At 54.8% G+C, this 19604-nt stretch overlaps 1 protein-coding gene and 1 long non-coding RNA gene across 2 annotated transcripts; one reads left to right on the top strand and one right to left on the bottom strand.

The window, feature by feature from the left end:
- Nucleotides 1–292: 292 nt before the first annotated feature.
- Nucleotides 293–19454, top strand: LOC116799463. Its single transcript, XR_004361063.1, has 3 exons — nucleotides 293–386; nucleotides 465–467; nucleotides 19441–19454. It is a non-coding gene; the product is annotated as an uncharacterized LOC116799463 (long non-coding RNA).
- Nucleotides 1102–11802, bottom strand: ERLIN2 (ER lipid raft associated 2). The gene is made up of 11 exons (XM_032712631.1): nucleotides 11663–11802; nucleotides 11464–11545; nucleotides 11187–11233; nucleotides 10548–10609; nucleotides 9757–9882; nucleotides 7893–7966; nucleotides 7441–7499; nucleotides 6411–6502; nucleotides 6012–6101; nucleotides 4733–4812; nucleotides 1102–3723 (listed from the first exon to the last, which is right to left on the bottom strand). The coding sequence occupies exons 1-11, from the start codon at nucleotides 11767–11769 to the stop codon at nucleotides 3514–3516; spliced, it is 1029 nt and encodes a 342-aa protein (XP_032568522.1). The 5' UTR covers nucleotides 11770–11802; the 3' UTR covers nucleotides 1102–3513.
- Nucleotides 19455–19604: the final 150 nt, after the last annotated feature.

Here is a 19604-nt window from a genome sequence, read left to right as displayed (position 1 = left end):
GCGCAACGCCGGCCAATGGGAGTGCCCCGCCGCGCCATGTTGGGAAGGTCGCGGTCGCCATGGCGGCCCCCGCGGGTCGGGGGGGACACCGGGGATGGGGCGGTCGGGGCTCCCCCGCTCCCCTTTCACTGGGTTTGGCAAAAATCGGTGACAAATCCAAGCCATACCCGCGCCATGGGGGCGGCAGCGAGCGCTGCCACCCACCCCACCTGTCCCTGCCCAGGCCTCATGCCCTGCGAGGGGCTGTGAGTTGGGAGGGACCCCCAGGGGTCATGGATCCAACCCCTGGCCCTGCACAGACACCCAACAATCCCACCCTGTCCCTCAGAGCGTTGTCCAAACGCTCCCTGAGCTCTGGCAACCTCGGGGCCGTGACCAAACCCTGGGTTCCACTGCCCCACCACCCTCTGTGTCCACCCCAAAGAACTGGGTTCTTCCCCCTGCATGAAGAGCTGCAGCACCAGGGAGTGAATTTCAATTATTTCGGGAGGAAAAAAGCCCCAAAAACAAGGGCAGGTGACAGGGCTTATCATGCAGGCCCAGTTTAGGGGTGGGGAGTGTTGGGGAGCACTTGGAGCAGGGCCACAGAGCCCCAGAGCAGCTGGAGTGGCCGCGGCGCCGGGACAATGCCCAGCTTTACCCGCAGCAACTCGGGTTTAGAGGGAAGGAATGGGAGCCTGCCAGCTGGAAACCATTAACTCAAATATTTGTCTTAATGTGCAGAACTCCACTGTCCCTCCGCAGATTCAGTGTTTACACAGCTGGGCAAAAACACCCAGAAGGTTCCTGCCCTTTGTCCAGCAAAACATGACAAGGATTTTCTGCAAACTTTACCAAATCCGAGGCGTTTGCTGCTCCATTAGCAAAGCAGGGGCTGACAGACACTTGTGGGATTCCTTGGACACAGACACCTCTGCCCCTTCTTCCACTTTCCTCCTCCTCCCTGGAGAGGGAGAACCAGCATGGACCCCCAGCACCCCCCAGCTCCCCACTCCCACCAGAGCACCGGCAGCCTCGATGTTCCTCTGGAAAATCTCCCCCTGCAGATACACCTACACATCACGTTAAAGCTCCTCCACAAACCCTGGTGTGAAAACTGAAGATAGTAAAATCGAAGGCCATTTTATTGTCATAGCAAATACCAAAATAAAAAGGCTTTGAATTCAGTACATAAGAAGATCAAAGAGCACTCCCATGCTCCTCCCGTAGCCATTCCCAGGTAGCAGCAGTGCCACAAACCTCTGTTTCCTTTGTGAGGGAGTGGGTTTAAAATTCAGATCTTCACCTCAAGATCACGGAAACAGGACAAAATGCCCCTTTAAGGAGACAGAGGGAATAAAGGTTTACATGGAATGACAGATCCACTCTGGAAAATTCAGGACATTTTACAAAGAGTGAATGAAGATGCAACAATGGATTTTGGCTTGTCAAGACTGATACACTCAACTTTGCTTTTGATTTTTTACTCTTAGCACAATTTAACTAAATTACATTAATACTTTAGCAGTCATGGTTTTAATTAAAAGAATCATTAAGAGCTCTTTATTCCAAACTATTGTCTTGCTGTGAAGTCATACGTTAAAAAATGACTATAATACCACTTTGGCTTAGTTGGGTCCTTTCATTAGTGAAAAATACTTGTGTAAAAGGAGGTTTTAGTTGCTGATGGAAACCTCAAGCATGAACATAGAACAATCCCAAACAAAGTCATCCTCAAGGGATCAGGTACTACCTTCCCATTGCTAAGTTTCTGCTATTCCCTGTTTATAATCTCCCTGCACAGACCTAGTTATGAGTGAGGAATACTGCAGCCCCCCTGGGGATGCAATTGTTTGAGTGCTGTGGGTCTGATGTAGGTCTGGAGATGGGACTTCCCTTAGGTCCTATTTTCCAAGAAATACAAAGAATATGGGACTATTCTCCAGCAGAAACGCTCAGCTTCTACTTTGCATTTTCAAGTATCAAGAGTCACTCTCCCAACAGGGAAGGGAGAACTGCTGTAAAAGCCCTGGAGCCAGCAGCTGAGATCCATCAGAACTCTGTTAGTGTGATGCCTTGTTACACAGACTGCTGCAGATTTAAACACTGAAGGGTGAGGCCAGGGGTGCTGGGGAGCAGGAATTTGGGGCACCGGCCTGTGAACGCAACAGGCTGGTCTCTGATGAGCACTGGCATCATCTCAGATGAGGATATTGGCCTCAAATCATATCAGCAATCAACCACCAGGCTCTGCTGCCAAGTGCAGATGGATTAGGGAGAGAAAAAAAAATGTTCTCTCTAGGCCTGAACTTCGAAATTTGCACGTGGAAAACAAAACTCTTGTTCCCTCCTCGCATCTGGGATGTGAGGAATTCCTCGGTTCTCTGAAGTGGAAGGTGCATTCTAGCACTGTTCTGAGAGAAAGAGGGGAATTCAACTTCGGGCAGTTCAGACAAGAGCTGCTTCTCTCTGCCCTGGGAGCTTTCAGGATGACAGTTTGTGCCCTTGGCTACTATGAAATCTTCCTTCCACAAGGTCTATTCAGACCCAAACCCACAGGAGCTCAGTTCTGCTTATCTCAGCTCACCCGAATGCCCTTTTTCTAGTCAGACTCTGAAAACACCGAGATCCAGTTGCTCTTGCAGAGCAGATAATGAGCTGTTAACGACCGTCTGGTCACTCCAGCGGCTCCTCCCCTACAAGGCTTTCTGCAAAGTCAGGCTCCCTGAGACAAAAATTCCTTCCTCCCTGGTTTTTCTGACTGTGACTGTGACAATTTCCATGCCTGCAGCCTGGTTTCACCGAAAAATCACATCCAGCTCTGCCCTCCAGGACACTGCCCCTGTGCCCACACCCTCACCCAGCAGCCCAACTGCTACAAAAAACACGACAAATGGAAAACAAAGCAGTGTTAGGATGCAGAAAACGAGGACTTTGGGTCACTGCCTGCGTGACGTGCGGTCTAAGGCTTCGATCCCCCCCAAAAAAACACTGGGAACCTGCAGGATTCCAGCTGAGCTTCTGTCCCTTGTGATGAACGTGGGCTCAGCAGAACCTGCCACTGCCCAGGCCTCGAGCAGCCACGTGTAGTGTACAGATCTAGCACCTTGTTTGGAAAGGGGGTTGAAACAGAGTGCTTGGAATTTCCAATAAGAAAAACAAACAAACAAACAAACAAACAACAAGTCGCAGCAGCGATTCCCCTCCCTCCAAAACCTCAGCATTGCTTTACCTCCAACTGCTACGAATCACTTCAATCTCAAATTAAGTTCCCATTCAGCCTCTCCAGACTCCTGGCTGTGACCAAGAGCAGGGGAGGTGCAGCTACAGGACACACCTAGAGTTGGCTGCTTAGAGGTTACCTGAAAACCCACCCCATAATTACCAAAGTCCTTGTGTCTAATTGTCATACAAAAGATCGAAAGGATTAAGTCTGATTCATCTCTTTCAGCACGGGAAAGGGGGAAAACAAAAAGGAACTTCCCAGTTCACGGGGGTTTTTTTTTGATATAAAACGAATAGAAATCTTTCTTCTCAGTTGACACCATGAAGCAGTTTTGTGTCCTCGCTGATTCCTGTCCCATCCTCGTCTTGGATTCCTTCTGCCAGTCCCTCTGCAGATTTGGTCTGGCTCCCTGCAGAGTCCATGAACATATTGGGAATATCTTTGCCAAAATAGATCTTGCTGTTGGCTGCAATTGCCTTGTACTTCATCAGCTGCAAGTACTCGGGAGTCAACTTGAGCTGCACGGAGAGAAAACGGGTCACAACAGCCCGGATTTGGGCAAAAGAAAACTCCTGCCAGGAGACCACGAGGCACCTCCTTTCCACAGCCCTACCAGGAGTGCCCAGCCCCTCCACAGGGCAAACACAGTGCCCTGGGAAGGTTCTCTGCCAGCAGGGCTGAGCGAAGCTCTAAATCCCAGTGACTAAATGGCAAATTGAAAAGTGAAGTGATGGGAGCAGCTGGGGAAATGTTCAACCCAGATGTGATGGAGATGCCCGAGAGCACATCCCTCACTGCAACCCTTGCAATGTGAGCCACTGGGAAGGAAAATATCCCTGGCTGTTTTCCAGGAAGAGTGTTTGGGTGAGCAGAGCTCACTTTTTTCCAGGATAACGACACTATAACACAGAGGATGGAACAACTGGGGCAAAACTTGTGCACAAACACCCCAGCCCTCTGTCCTCCTCACAGAAATGCTTCCTGCTGGCACATCCTGGGAACTTGTTGTAGGCAGGAACACACCTGGCAGTTGTATCCATGTAATTTTCCTGTTTCCAGGTTGGGGTTTTTGTTCTGTTGTTTTTTTTTTTTTTTTTTTCTTTTGCAGTACCAAGGCTCTGCCAGGGTGTCTGAGACCAGCTCCATTTGTTCTTTCCCTGAACTGTGATTTACTCTACCCCTGCCTGTCACCCCAGAGATCTCCCTGCTCCAACTGCCTGCCAGCTTGAGACTGGAATAATCCACATTTCTCATCACAACTGAAACTGATATTCCATCTACAGAGATAGCCAGGCCCCCTTAGCATCTGGCAGAGCAGAGATTTCAGACATCCTGACATATTTATCTGTCCAGAGAAGAAAACGAACTTGCAAATAAGGATCTAAATGCTTCAGTCAGGTGGAAACTTTGCTGAGAGGAGATGGCTTTGTTTTGTTTCTTGGCTTAAGACAATAATCACTGACTGCTCTAGTGCTGAGTATTCCCCTGCAGCCTGATGCTGAGGCACCACAGAGGAAACCACAGTACCTTGTTGGCCTCAGCCACCTTCATGGCAGTGTAGCACTCAGCATCAGCCCTCGCCTTCTCCCGTGCAAGAAATGCAGCATCTGGAAGCAAACACAAGCTCTGAGTCAGATTTTTTATTTCCAGCCACGTTAGCACCGTTTGCAGCTGGAAACCTTTAAGATAAAGTGGCCAGTGCCACATCTGAACTGCACGGGATACAACGAGGGGAAGAGGGAACAAAATGGGAGCTCAGTTTCCAGCTAAATGGCTGCAGGACGAGAGCATTAAGTGAGTAAATTGCATCTCAACTGCAGAGCTCAAAGCATTTCACAGACAGCAGGGTTTGATTATCCCCATCACGTGGGCCCAGCTCGCTCTTTCTTCTCGAGCCAGGACTGACTCTCGTGCTGAAACGCAGCAACTGTTCCCCTGCAGACGTGGGATTTACCCACAGCCTTTGCCCAGGACTCCAGGAACAGCCTGGAACAGCCCAGCAGACTCTCTGCAGATGAGGTCTGTGCCTGTGGATGCGATTCCCAGATGGGATTTGGTGTGGGATGCGGAGATGAAGGTTCTGGCACGCAGAGCAGGGGATTTTAACCTTTACAGGCTCTGCCCCTCAGACAGATTGCTGCAGAGCTTTCCTCTGCTGTATCAACAACTGCTCAAAGGCTCTGAACCTGTGGGATACCGAAATTCCTGACTCCTAGCAGAGCCATTTAAGGAAAGGAACACTTCCCCTTTCTGTACTGCACTCCTTTTCCCCTCTGACTTCACACCTACCCATGACTGATGGGATACCAGGCCACCACGTCCAGGCTAAGGTTAGTGTAGTCCTGCTCATCTCTTCACATTCCTCCTAGGACATGGAGCCACACAAATGCAACAGGCCAGTCTGGATTTGGGAGCTGCACAGCTGGATAAACCATTTTTTTACCTCCCCTAGCAGGGAGAGCTGCTACACTTAAAAAATCATGTAAACAACTGGATGGTTTGGCTCACAGCTTCCTCTCTTTTGACCAAAAGGAGTTGTCTGTCCTGCTCTGCATTGTATGAGGTGGGTGGGGAACATCTCCTTAACCTAAGAGCACAACCTCCTAGAAAGAGCACCTGAGAGAGGGAGTTTCAAGAAGCACAGTCTGCAGAGAAACGTTCCTATTCCTGCCTCTGCTCAGAAACTTCGCCCCTGTGAATGTCAGCCTGGATTGAAGAACACAGTCAATACAGACTTCAAGAACTCCTTGGTTCCTTGGCAAGCTGCTTCAGGATTTACTGCCTGGGAAGCTCAGCCCCCCCTCACCTTCAATCTCCGAAATTCGCTTCTCCGTTTCCTTTTCCATCACTTTCTGTCCATAAGTTATTTCAGCAACTTGTGCAATCTTTTCTGCCTCTGAAATGAAAACAGGAACACACCCACACTGTCATCACACCATCTACTGAATGTCAGAAGCAGCCTCACCCGGGAAAGTCCTCAATCATCACCCACTTCAGGTGGAAATAAATACTGGGAAGAATTTCCAGCCCTCAGAAGGCAAAGCTGGAACCCACGTGCAAAGTCCTGAGTCTCTCTGGGAGAGTTTCAGGTCAGAGATGACCCCAAATTGAACAAGGTGCATCCCCCTCTGGAGTCTGGGGACCCTTTGCTGCCTGCCCCCACAGCCAGCCCCGTGTCCCAGCCTCCCAGCCCAGCCACACAGACCGATGAGGGCTTTCTTCCTCTCTGTCTCTGCCTCCTTCTCCACCACCTTCTGCTTCTGCGCCGCAATCAGCAGCTTCGTCTTCTCACTCTCCCTGGTGAGCAGGAGAAACCAGTTAAAAACATGAGCTCACTGGTGTGGGGATTCCCCCCACAGCCCCAGCTGGCTCACCCTTCCTTCCATGTTCACCACTGTGTCCATGTCCACCACTGAACCATGTCCCCAAGTGCTGCATCCACATGTGTTCTGAACCCTTCCAGGGGTGCATTTTACACACTAAATCCTTTTCTATCTTACTGGTTTTACTCACGTGAATGAGTTTGAAAAGTGTGATCATAAATAAAATACCCTGTTCCTGCTCACAGTCAGGGAACAGACACTGGAATTGAGAACAAGCCTCTCAACACGTCCTGCTGTATTTATGGCAACAGAACACACAGGCTGATTTGGGACTCTCCTACCATGACCATACCACACAGGACTTACCACAGTCCCAAAAGGTCACATGAAATGCTAGGGAAGCAGAATGGATGAGAGGGGTCTCATTCTGCCCTACACATGCTGTTGGCAGCGGGCTCAGGGAACACAGGCATGCCTGAATGACCAAGGGCAGGAGGAGGCAGCTGGCTCAGGGCATTGAAAAGGGATCAGCACTGTCAAGTGCTATTAAAGAAAGTTATTTCAAAGCTTTGCAAGTCTTCAGCCTGTTGAATCAACAGTTTCTCCATCCCAGTCAAACAAGAGGATTAGTGGTGAAATCCATCCACCTGCCCCTCACCCACCACACGGGGCCAGTGCCAGGGGGAAGGAGCCCAGGGGCAAATCATTCCTGGGCTCAAGGGTTCCAGCTGGAGAAAGCCCTCCTCCCCCAGCAGGGACCTGCCAGCCCCTGCAGTGCTCAGCACTGCACCTCTCCAGCCCCACTGCACCTCTCCAGCCCCTCCCCACGGGTGGCACGAGGCCGAGGGCACCGCTGATCTGCCCGACTGGCTCCTTTTGGGAACACAGAGGTGCAGAGTCCGAGGCACTTACATGAGCTCGTAATTCCTCCGGATTGTTTCAGGGATGTTTGGCTTTGTAACTCGAACTGCCTGCAGAGAGAGAGCGAGGAAAACTCGGGCAAGCAGCCAGCAACCAAAAGCCGAGCGGCCCCCGGGGCTGTGGGGGACAAGGGGGGGGGACACACACACTGTGGGTGTGTTCTGCCACACAGAGCTGCACAAACTGTCACCAGGCCCCAAACCCACACAGAAACGGGGCTGGGGGATCTCCTGATGTGACAGGAGGTGGTAACCTGGGCAAACCAGCACCCAGAGCAACACTAGAAGCTGTGTGGGGGATTGGAAGGACACTGCTCCCACTGGAGTGAAATGAAATCTGTGCTGTAAAGCACTTTTTTAAAAAGTTTCAGTTTCCTGTTTCCTTTTAGCCCTTACCCCACCTCAGGAGCTGCACCTTTGATATCTCAGTCAAATCCTGATTACCTGTATAATTAATCCAGGGGCCATCGTGGTTAGGTCTTGCTGCAAGGCCAGTTTAAGGTTTTCATCAATCTGATCTAAAGGAGGAAAAAAAGAAAAGGTAATGAAACACCCCCAAGGCAGTTTGCTGTTAGCACCCAGAGTGAGCTGGGATGGCTCACGTTTCTTATTCCTGGAAACTACAAATGTAAGTTGGATGTAGAAGTGCTGGGCTGACCCTGAGGCAGGTTCCCAGCTCTCCCAGTATCTCCAACACCAGCACCAACACTTGGGAAAGACCACAGGAACATTGCAGGCATGAAAGGAAACTCTCCAGTTCCCATAACCTGCAGTTTGGAATCTCCCTGAGCCAGAAGTGGCATCTTTATGGTAAAGAATCTGTACTCTAACCCCCTCCCCCACTGATCTTCCCAACTGGATCCTGAAGTAACATGGTCCAGCTAAATCCTGACTGATTTCAGCTTGCACCTGTGCCAGCATGACACAAGGCAAATGGAAAGGCAGGAATGGGAAATGGCTGCATCAGTTACTTTAACAGGCTGCAAAAATCATCAGTAATGTCTCTTTGGCTCAAGGAGTCCCAGAACTCCAGCAGAGCTGAGGATTTCAAAAGGAAACACAACCCAAAACCCTGCTCTGATGAAAGCTCCAAGGAGGGCAGAGCTTCCAGTTGGGGCCTGCTGGGAAGTGCAAAGGGAAGAAATCTGCAACAGCCTTGAGAAGGGATCACATCACACTCCTGGATTGTTTGCTTTGGTCCCAGTTTCCTATCTGGAACTCGGGCTCCTAATGAAGTCCAGCCAGGAGTTTTGGAAGCAGCTGTTATCAGTTCCCTGCACCTGCTGGCAGCTGTGGGGGCAGAGGATGATGAGAGGCCGCCCGAGAGGGGCTGTGCCCCAGTGCAGAGCCCTGAGCCAGACCCAGCCAGCCCGGACCAAGAGCTACAGGGGAGTTTGTACAAGTTCCTCCTGTGCAGACCGGGTGCTTTGAGCCCATTTCAAGCAGTTGTCGTCAGCAGCTGCCGACATCTGGAGCCTCCACGGGCCAGGAACCCGCCCAGCAGGAACTGGGGGGATCCCAGCCCCAGGTCTGCAGCTTGTGCAGGAAGTGGGAAGCCAGGCTCCTTGGAGAGCCCAGTCTGAACAGAGAACAGGAGTTTGCAAACACCCCGTGTTCTCTCGGGCACAAATCCCGTCCCCTTGGGCTCCCAAAGCGTTCCCAGCAGCTCAGTGCCCGCAGGCAGCACTGCCAGTGCTGAAAGGCTGGATTTCCTGTCAGTCCAGAGCCAGAAAGAAAACACTCAGCACTGGCAGCCACTGGACTAGTTCTAGCAAGAAACCACAACTCTTCCTCAGCCTCTCCTGCCATGTGTCTCCCTGTGCTGCCGGATTTCCCGTTGGGAAGGTCAGCAGGCCCCTGCCAACGCTCCTGGTTTATGGGCACTGCAGCCACGGGCATGACCCAAAGCTCATCAAACCCTCAGGCCAGGAAGTGCTTGCTCAGACTTTCTGTAACAGCAAAGAGCCACAGACTGGCTTTTCCATTTGGATTAGCAAATCCTGTGACTGATTCAACCCATCACAGCTGCTACACACCCAGAGAATGCCACAGAATTCCCACTCCCTTCCCTAAAGCCCTCTGCTACTGGCAGGGCTGGGGCTGGAGTTTATTGTTACAACATATTGAAGCACTCAGCTCCAAAAGATAACAGGGATAAACGATGGCAGCTGCTTAACAACCCTGATTCCAAACAGAGCAAACACGGGATTAATGGATAAAAGCTCATCAGTTGGGGGTTCTGCACCAACAGCCCGTGGAAGAACCCCTGGAACCAGCAGTCCCACGGGAAAGGCCGGGGGCAGCTCACCAAACAGCTCGATGTACACCTCCTGCAGCGTGTGGACACTGCAGAACTGGTTCAGCTCGTGGTGGATCTTGTTGAAGATGAGAGCCTTGTCATAGTCAGCTGTGTAGTTCTTCACGATGTCGTACACTGGGAGAGGAGACACCCCGGGGGAAGGAAGGGAAGGAGGCTGAGCACCCTCAGGGAAAACCCTGGGGCCCAGTCCCAGAGCAGGTGTGAAATGAGGGACACCCTCCCACACACCCCCTCTGGTCAGGGCACGTTGGTTTATTTTGTGACACCTTCACCAATATCCATCCCCTGCCCTTGTGAACAGAAGGGTTTGAACCACCCCCAGCCCTCCCTGTGTGACCCCTGCACACTGGGAACAGTGTCCTGCACATGCCATGGAACAGAGATCCCAGCAGCCCCCACTGAGCCAGGCACTTCCAGCACACCACCAGCACGTTAAAAATCAAAGGATTTGGGAAAAAGGCCGTACAGGTTGTTCTTCCTGGGCTCCAGAGGAGCCTTTGCTCCCCCCAGCACGCCTGATGGGTTACTCCCATCACTTCTAGTGCTGCCCAAAGCTCGGGGGGGGCGGGATAACACAGGTAATAAAAGTAAGAAATAACCAACACACGACATTCCCAGGACAGCCAAGCCAGGGGTGACACCCGGGAGCTCAAGGTGCCCGGGGCACGCCTGTGGTACAGCCTGGCTCCAAACCAAACCCAACCACGACCTCCTGACCTCCTCTCAGTGCAGCACAACCCCCCCAGGGCGTGTCAGGGGGTGCAGAACTCGGGACTCACCCGCGCTCTGGATGAGGAAATTCACCACCTCGATCCTGTCGAAATAAATCATCACTCCCCCGCTGCCAAGGGAGAGAAAGGGGGGATGACACTTACTGGGGGCTGAGTGGCTTCAAGGGGGGAGAAATCCCCTCCAGTGGGCTGAGTGTGGGACACTCAGCCTGCTCAGCACCCCGACACCCCCCAGAGCCCACCCCAGCCCTGCTCAGCACCCCGACACCCCTCAGAACCCACCCCAGCCCTGCTCAGCACCCCAACACCCCCCAGAGCCCACCCCAGCCTGCTCTACACCCCGACACCCCTCAGAGCCCACCCCAGCCCTGCTCAGCACCCCGACACCCCCCAGAACACACCCCAGCCCCGCTCAGCACCCCAACACCCCTCAGAGCCCACCCCAGCCTGCTCAGCAACCCAACACCCCCCCAGCACCACCCCAAAACTCCCCCAGGGACGGTGACACAGACATGGCCTTGGGTGGGCTCATCGACCTTACAGAGCCTCCCAGTACTCCCAGTTTGGTGGCTGTGGGGGGGAAATCCAGCCCCTGAGAACAATCTTAAAGCCCTGGAGTAACCAGTGCGGAAAAGGGGAAGGACCCAGAGTTTCCAGCCAGGATGGAGGAAGAGCTGAACATCTCACCTGGTGCCACACGGGACATTTTTCACCTCGTCCGTCTGCAGCGTGGTCTGGAGGGGGGGGATTGAAGGAAAAGAGGCTTAAAGGGAGGGATTTTCCCGGCGCAAATCCCGCTGTCCACGGGTCTCCCCCGGGGGAGCCTCCCGAGACAGAGCTGGACCCGCGGCGCTCGGCCCCTCGCTCGGGGCTCAGCGGGGCCGCCCCGAGAGCCGCCTCCCCCCGGTACCGGGCACCGCCCGGCCCCGCCCGACCCCCGGGGCTCCCCCGGACCCAGCAGCACCTGCACTGACTTGTAGGACGTGATGAAGGGCAGCATGAGGTGGAAGCCGGGCCCGCTGGTGGAGGTCAGCAACGCGCCGCCGCTGCGAGAGAACGAGACGGGAGGAGGGAGCAGAGAGAGAGAGAGAGAGGCGTGAGCGGGAGAAACCCGGTTCTCCCGGCGCGCGGCGGGGCGGAGCGGGGAGGGGGGGCCGCCTCACCGGTAGTAGACGCCGATGTGCCCCTCGTCGATCTTGTGCACGGCCGAGAGCAGCGCGGCGGCCGCGACCCCGAGGGCGAGCGCGGCGATGGCGCCGAGCTGGGCCATGCCCGGCACCGGCACCGGCGGCGCGCCAGTTGCGTCATCACCGCGCGACAGCCGGTGCCGCCGCCGCCCGCGGTGTCGCCGCCAGGGGGCGATGGAGGAGCGGCGGAGCAAGAGCCGGAGGCCGCGGGTTCGAGACCCACCCCCGCCCGCGCGTCGGGACCGCCCCTCGCACGCCCCAAAATTCCGTATTGCCCAAACCCCCCACGCCCCTAAAACTCCGCACCACCAGCACCCCCAAAACTCCACACTCCTCGCACCCCCAAAACTCTACACTCCCTGCACCCCCAGATCCAGCTCCAATGGAGAGCAAAGAAGAAACTGCTGTTCAAACTATAATTTTTTTTTCCCAAATTGTTCAAATTCAAAACGTGTAACTGTTAAAAAAAAAAATACTGGTTGTTCTCCGGTATTAAAAAAAAAAAAAAAAAAAAAAAAGACGTGTAAAAAACACCAATAAAGGAGGAATAATTTGATCTTCGAGCTTGGTGGATCTCTGGGGTTATACAGTGGAGGGTTCAGCGCCTGTTTAGGGATAAGGGATGGAATTTGTCAATCTGAATTTTACGGCTCTTAAACAAGCGCGAAAGGGGCGCTGGGGATGAAAAACACCCCGTAGCTGGTGTTTTTTTAAAGGCGTTTGCCCAGATTTAAGGCCTTGATAAAATGTATTAAATCTTTAAAGGTTTTAATGAATCTAGTATGTGTTTCATAAATCACGAGCCTCCACTCAGCCCCTCTCGGTTTAATAAGGGTAAACTAGGAAATTGCTGTGAGCTGGAGCAAAACACATCCATGGAATATTGAAAAGTAATAGATTTTTAAATGTGGGGTGTTCTGGCTTGCAGGAGAGGTTTTGCTTCATAATACCAGAGCTGTATCACTCCCCTGAACGGGAAACCAGCTGCGGCCATGTGTTTAACAGCATCAAGATGTGAACCAGCACAAAGGTAAATATTATTTGTAATAATCCTAAAAAAAAAAAAAAATAAAGGCCAAAAAAAAATCATTACTGCTGGACCCGGGGCCAGGAACATTCAGTTGTGTCTGTGCCTCAGGGCCCGGGATTTTAACAGCACGGGCTTTTTATGTAGGAATAAATGGTTTATTGCACCCATTTCTCTCCGGTACTCAAAAACTTCTTCATCCCTGCCCCATCCCTGTAAAAGTATCCCTGGGGGTGTGGGGTGTTCTGCGGAGTTTGAGGGTCTCTGGGTGCCCACAGTCCCAGGGCTGCGGGGGATGGACCCGGGATGGGATATGGGGGGCGGGACATGCCAGGTTCGGGCCCTGCTGAGCTGTGAGGAGGGTCCCCCCGCCCGGCTCGGGCTCCGGACCCCGCGGGGCCGCCCCGTCGGGGCCGGCGCAAAGCGCTGTGTAAAGTCTGTCCGCCCTCATTAGCTGTCACGAGTAACAATGCCGGGCTGGCAATAAAGGCAATTCCGAGGCTGTTGGCCATTAATCACTGCCTGACAGCTGGGAATAGGGCTGGAAAAACTCTGTCCCCGCCGTTCCTCCTTGGCGTTTAAGGTTACCTCCGTGCACAGCCGGAGCCGTGGGGTGGAAAGCTCTGCCTCGCCAGTGCCACCCCATCCCCGCTCCTGTTCATCTCCGTTTCCATCCCATCCTCATCCCCACTCCTGACCTCATGATTTCCATCCCATCCCCATCCCTATCACCATCCCATCCCCAACCCCACGCCCCTGTCTCCATCTCCTTTCCCATCCCATCTCATCCCCATCCCCTTCCCTATCCCATCCCAAACCATCTCCATCCCCATCCCAGCTTCTCCTTCCTCGCTGAAACCCAAAGGAGCAGTGGAGCCCGGGAAGGGAAATCCCTGGAAGGAGCTGGAGCTGGAGGGTGCAGAGCACTTGGCCAGGCCCCTTCCCACTCTGCCCCAGCTCTGGGAGGGAAGGGGGTGGGAGAGGGGCTGTGTGGGGGAACCACTTCACAAATTCCGTCCATCCAACGTTATTTGCCGATTGCGGGTCAGGATTGTGTTCAAGTCTGTCCGGGCTCGTTCCGTGTCAGCACTAACAATGCAGCACTTGGCAATCCAGGGAGTTCTGTGGCGTTGGCCATTAATCATCCCCTGACAGTCCGACCTGGCGAGGAGGGAACAGCTCACATGTGCTGGCCGTGCCCCTTCCTCACCACCAGCGGGGCACGAGGGGGATCCTCTGCCTCAGGACCCACCTGAACCCTCCACAGGCGATGAGCTGAGGGTCCTGATTCCACGTCCCAGGCATTGCAAGGGGCGCGTGGGGCAGGCAGAGAGCAGGGAGACATTCCTGCCCTCGACCAGGGGGCAAAAAATCTCCCAGGGAATGACCCCTCTGGGAAGAGGTGCTTGGGAAAGGGTTGAAATCGTGGCATTTTGCCAGGTTTTCCTCTCCATCACCATCCTCTTGCTCCACTGGCTCCTGCTCACCCCCAAGCCTCAGGGCCGGGGGGTTTGTCCTCAGGGAGGTGACCCTGGTGGGAGCCAACTCCTGGCACAGCAGAGGGGAGCTCACCCCGAGGCTTCACTCCACACCCCACGTTGTCCCGCAGGCGCCGGCCCCGTGGCCCTGTGCCAGCCTGCCAGGTCATCCCCCAGTAAATAAAGGAGCAATGTGTTTCCAGCCCCCCGACGCTGTTTTCTAAAGGGAAATGATTAATGGCACTTGGAAACCACAATTCATCCCGGGGAAGAAAGTAGATTTACCCGAAACATGCGTGAGAATTAGCGCTGGGATCAGCTCCGAGGGCAGAGAGGGGGAGGCTAATGGCAAACAGAGACCGTCTGTGTGCAGAGGGGAGAGAATACCCTGCCAAAAACATGGGCTGGAGGAGCTGGGATGGAGCTGGGATGATGCTGGGACAGGAGGAGGAGAGCAGCCCTCAGAGTCAGGTCCCCCCCGGGCTGGAAATCTCAGTCCATCCTTCCCTGTTCCACGGTGAGATGGTCACGACAGAGAAAGGAATTCTCCTCCCACGGGCATCCCAACACAGCACAGCAAGGGGTGGACAGTGATGGTGGGACCCCAACTGGTCTTTTCCAAGTGTCCTAGAGGTACCTGGCACCGAGGAGAAGCGGGAGTTGCACCAGAACACAGGGAGCTCTGGCCTGCAAGCACCAAATGCTTCAAAAAAAAGGCTGGTGTGGGCTCAGGGAACGATCTTACCTTGCTCCTGCTGGTGGCAGCCACCGGTATGACTGGGATGGGCTGGGGTGCACCAGGGCAGCACGGGTTGTCCCCACAACAGCCACCCAGGTGCTTCATCCCCGGGGAGCAGGAAACCTCAGAGAAGGGAAAAACACACTTTTCCTCTGTGAGAATGGGAGTGAAGTGGCTGCAGCAGCCCCGGCCTGGATCCTGGTCCCACTCGGCTGTGGGAACTGCAGCATCATCCTGCTGAGTCAGAGAAACAAGGCAGGGGCTGACGGGTTAGGGGATTCATGGAAAAGGCTTCCAGGCACAAATCCCCACCTGGATCCAAGCTGCAGTGCTCTCCTCTGCCCGGGAGAGCAGCGAGGGAGGGGAAAGGGCTCCCCTGGGAGGAAGCAGGGACCAGTGACACGGAGTTATCACCTGATCCCAGAGATAAACCCAAGATCCCTGCCTTGGACTCTGCTCTGGATCAAGGCAGGGCCGGCCCCGTGCAGGTCCTGTCCTGTCAGCAGAGGAGCTCGGACAGGGCTCCAGGAGGGAAATTTATTTGTGGGATTCCGGGAAGGGCTGGGGAAGCCTCGGCGAGGTGCTGAAGCCCAGGTCAGGACTCAGCCCTGGCTCGGTGATATATTTAGAGTGGGATAATGTAAGCAACAGGAGGGAAAAAAATAAAAAAATCCATGGAGGAGGTGCAGATCCGTCCCCTTGGCCAGGAGTTACTGGATGATCTGAGCCAGGGAACAGATAGTTGGATTTCCCTCATTTCTCCCTTCAAATAAATCACAACTCCAGAGCCCTTTAAACTCTGCAACATGATCTGTTCCAATAAGGAAGGGAATGAAAGGCTGCGCCTCTCTGGAAGCCTCCAGAGCCATAAATCTCCTATGTACAAACACAGACCAGATTTCCAAGTGCATTTATTTTATTGTATTGTTTTAACAGAAAAATCAAACTGCAATAAACTCCGTCCCTCATTAGCTGTCTCCGTGTCCAGGCCAAACGCTGCTAACGAATAAAATCAGGACAAAGGAATGTGGCTGTGGGTCCAAGGCCTGGCCGGGTGCTGACCCCCTGAAAGGCCCTTCCCTGTGAGGAGGTGTGGGATGGGGGGAGCCGAGGGGGTGGTTCCTGCACTGCCCATCACTGCAGGTTTGATGGTCACATCAAGTCGAGCATCCCTGGATCCAGCATCCCTGCCATGGGCTTGGCATCCCTGCCTGGCCCCCAACCCAGCAGCTGGAGTTTAGTTTAGGGGTGTCTTGCTCCAGTTTGTTGTGCACCCCAAGCGAGACACCAAAGAGCAGTGGGAACACAGGGCAGTTTGGGTGGGGGACACGTGGGTGCCCCCCAGGCTCCATGAGACCCCTCCCCAGGTACCCACGGGAAGGTGCTGCAGAATTAGGGTTGAACTCACTGAACACTGGGTCAAACACCCAAATCAGCAATCTGGAGTTGTTGGTCATTAATCATCCACTGACAGTCCTGAAGGGTCTGTGGCTCTGCAGGGGGACGGGAGAGCTCGGGGACAGGAGAGCTCGGGGACAGGGATGTGCCTGGCACTGGTGGTGGCATGGATGGCACAGTCCCCAGTGACCCACACAGAGCATCCAGTGAGTTTTCCCAAGTCCTCCAGAGCCGCCCTGGGGGACACCCATGGAGGGTCCAGGCACAGAGCAGAGCTGTCGTGTCCCAAGTGCAGGAGATGCAGCGACTCGGTCTGATCCGGGGGGGAAAAAATGAAAATCAATCCTGAGCTGCCCGGGAAGGAACAAGGAGCCTGTCTGCAGGATTTATGGCGCTGAGCCGGAGAGCCCAGAGCAGCGCCCGCGCCGCGCGGGTCCTGCCTCAGCCCACGGAGAAATTCCTGACTTATTGAATCACATTTGTCATCCCTAAATACATATGCAGGCCCGTGTTTCTGAATCCATAAACATCTTTAACTAACTCCGCTCAGCGAGGCCTCTTTCAGCAGTAATTTATATTTAACTTTTTCCATATGCAGGGCCTGTCGCGTTGGTGTCATTTCCGGGAAAACCAGGGGGGGCTCGGGGGGGGCCCGGGGGGCGCGGGGGGAGCGTGGCGTGTCTTGGCCCGCTGGAGCAGCCCAGCTGCTGGCACGGCGCGAGAAATCCACCCGGCAGAGCCAGTGCTCATTAATCATTTGAACTACTAAACTGCCAGCTCCTTTCAAGATCTTTCAAGAAGTGTTTTCACCCAAAATAGAGTTGAAAACGCGCCGGGGCCCTACTTTCAGAGTCTCATCCATCTGGCCATTATGGGGAGTGTCAGGCGGCTCTGACAGACAAGGCTGCTCTGTTCGAGGGGCCCCGGCCCCGCAACCTGTCATATCGTGGGGCTGATCGCAGCTGACAGCTCCATTTGTACCCACCCGGGAGATGAAAGGGCCGCTCCCGGGCGGCGGGAGAAGGGCACGGGCAGAGGGATGAGCAGGGGCACCCCGGGATGCCAGCGGCACCCCTGGCACAGAGAAAACACCCCTCTCGCTCCCCAACAGCCCAGAGCCAGACCCCAAACCTGCACAATAGACCCCCAGTGCCCCAAAAGGTTCCCCCGTGGCCAGGAGGGCTTGGGGTCTGCCACGCACCGGGGCACCCCTAAAGTGGGTGGCTGGACACTGGCTGCCAGAGCCTGGTGCTCCCTGGGGGTGCTCCCTGGGGAGGAGCCCCCTGAGCCTGCCCCAGGGCTCCTCCTGGCTTTTTGACCCTGGTTCCTTGGCCCACAGGGGTCCAGAGCCAGCCCGGGGGCTGCAGGCGCCGGCTCCACCAGTGCTGCAGGATTCCTATGCCTGTGCCACACTGGAGCAGAAAACCCGGAAAAGTTTGGGAATTATCAAGGCAGCAATGGGGACAGAGCACATTTCTGCAGCCAGAGGAGGGGACACGGCGTGCACCCAACCAGCCCCATCCCAGCTGTTCCCAGTACAAAACTCAACCAGAGCCCGAGAGACTGCAGGAACCCCAAAGGGAATGAAGGGCTTTCGACTCCTTTTCCATTTTCCACAGAACACAGCTCTTCCCACCTCGGAGGAGGACCTGGCCACCATCCCGTTCCAGCCTGCCGGTTGTTACCAAGTCTGTGAAGGGAAGAGGAACAAAACCCCTGCTCCAGCAGAAACAAGGAGTCACTTTTAAGGGAGCTCTGCCCAGGGGACCGGGGCTCCTGGTGGGGGTGATGAGCAGCCCCATCCTTCTCATCCAGGAGAGAAACACACAGCAAATCTTTTGGGTGCTTTACTCTCCCTCTCCTCCCTCCCCAGCAGAGCAGAAGTGCAGAGAAGACGGTGAGGGTTCAGCAAGAAAGATCCAGAACATCAGTCAGTCCCCATCTCTCTCCCGTCCTTCACTCTTGGAGCCCCCCAGCCACTCCTTCTGCAGGAGCTGGTCACGGAGAGGTGGTACCAGGACACCAGGCTCCTTCCAGTCCTTTTTCTTTGGTGCAGAAGCATCTCCCTCTCTCATGGAGGCACCGGTGGAGATCCAGGAGCTGCTGTGGTGGGCACCAGCACAGCCCCAGGTGTCGCCGGGGAGCCACCCTTTGTAGATGTGGGGGACAAAAAAAAGGCCATTTTGGTTCTCTGCTCCACTGCAGGAGGGGTCTATAAAGCCCCCAAAGCCACCAGATGCCCGGGGTGCTGCATGTCCTTTGTATGCTTCTGGGTTTTGCCACACTGGAGGGGTCATCCGTCTCCTGCTGGAAGGTGGGATGAAGCCACGGCAAAGCCGCTCTGTGAGGTTTCCATAAACACCTTTACGAAGCACCACGGTCTGTGTAAATCTGTTTGTTATTGTGACTCGGGCTCCAGGAACACTCTCTGCACATGGAGCTGTCAGCTGAGCACCTCCCCCAGCGCTCTCCAGCGAGGTTCAGTCGAAGAAATGTTTGCATGCATGGAATTACCACTCTCCAGTTATTCACCAGGATAATAAACAGAGGGATAACTATTAACCAGGAACTGCAGGAACGAGCAGGATCACTCACAGACACCGGTGTCAATCTGTGCAGGGAGGGCTGTGCTCTGCAGGGAACAGCCATGGCCCCACACGGGGCTCAGCCTCAGGACTGGGGTGTTTGTCGCCTGCCCCGTGCCCGTGTTGGATTGTCACACTGCTCAGACACTGCAGGAGAGGGGAGCCATGGCCACGGGTCCTGCTGTGTACTTTCCAGTGACCAGCCACGGTCGGGTGTCCTGCTCAGGTGAGGAAGATGTCGGTGTATTGCTGCTGGAAGCTGGTGCTGGTGCCGCTGGAGGGTTTGCTCCATGCACTGATTCACAGCCAGGGCAGTGGCAGCAGCAGTTCTTCAGTCATTATCCAGAGCCAGAGGAAAGTCCACTCCCACCCGTGGCATTCCTGGCCACCACAGTGTCCCAGGCGCTTGCCCACGCTCTTCTGGCTTGGGGGGCTCCCTGAACACCTCGAGATCTTTGCTCCTTTCCACTCGCCTCCTCCAAGGCCTCTCGTCACTTGTGCTGCCCCACTGCTTGGGCAAACCACAGGCCAGGGCAGTGCCGGGCTCACGGTGCTGACCAGGGGGGCAGCTCTGTGTGCCGGTGCTGCCCCATCCACTCCGTGCCACCGCCGCCGGCTGCTCCAGCTGCTCCCTTCCCGTGGGGCTCCAGCACAGCTCCAGTGCAGGGACTCCGCTGCCATCTCCGAGCAC

The sequence above is a fragment of the Chiroxiphia lanceolata genome, chromosome 28, assembly GCF_009829145.1.
Source record: "Chiroxiphia lanceolata isolate bChiLan1 chromosome 28, bChiLan1.pri, whole genome shotgun sequence".
In the NCBI taxonomy this organism is placed as follows: domain Eukaryota; kingdom Metazoa; phylum Chordata; class Aves; order Passeriformes; family Pipridae; genus Chiroxiphia; species Chiroxiphia lanceolata.
The sequence above is the reverse complement of the archived record's forward strand: the minus strand, read 5'-3'. Positions and strand labels throughout refer to the sequence as shown.

Excerpts from the sequence above, each read along its gene's own strand:
- ERLIN2 (XM_032712631.1), bottom strand. The coding sequence starts at position 11,769 with ATGGCCCAGCTCGGCGCCATCGCCGCGCTCGCCCTCGGGGTCGCGGCC. Across the intron at positions 11,546-11,662 it reads CACATCGGCGTCTACTACCG|CGGCGGCGCGTTGCTGACCT; the intron begins GTGAGGCGGCCC and ends GTTCTCTCGCAG. Across the intron at positions 9,883-10,547 it reads TTTCCTCATCCAGAGCGCGG|TGTACGACATCGTGAAGAAC; the intron begins GTGAGTCCCGAG and ends CTCCTCTCCCAG.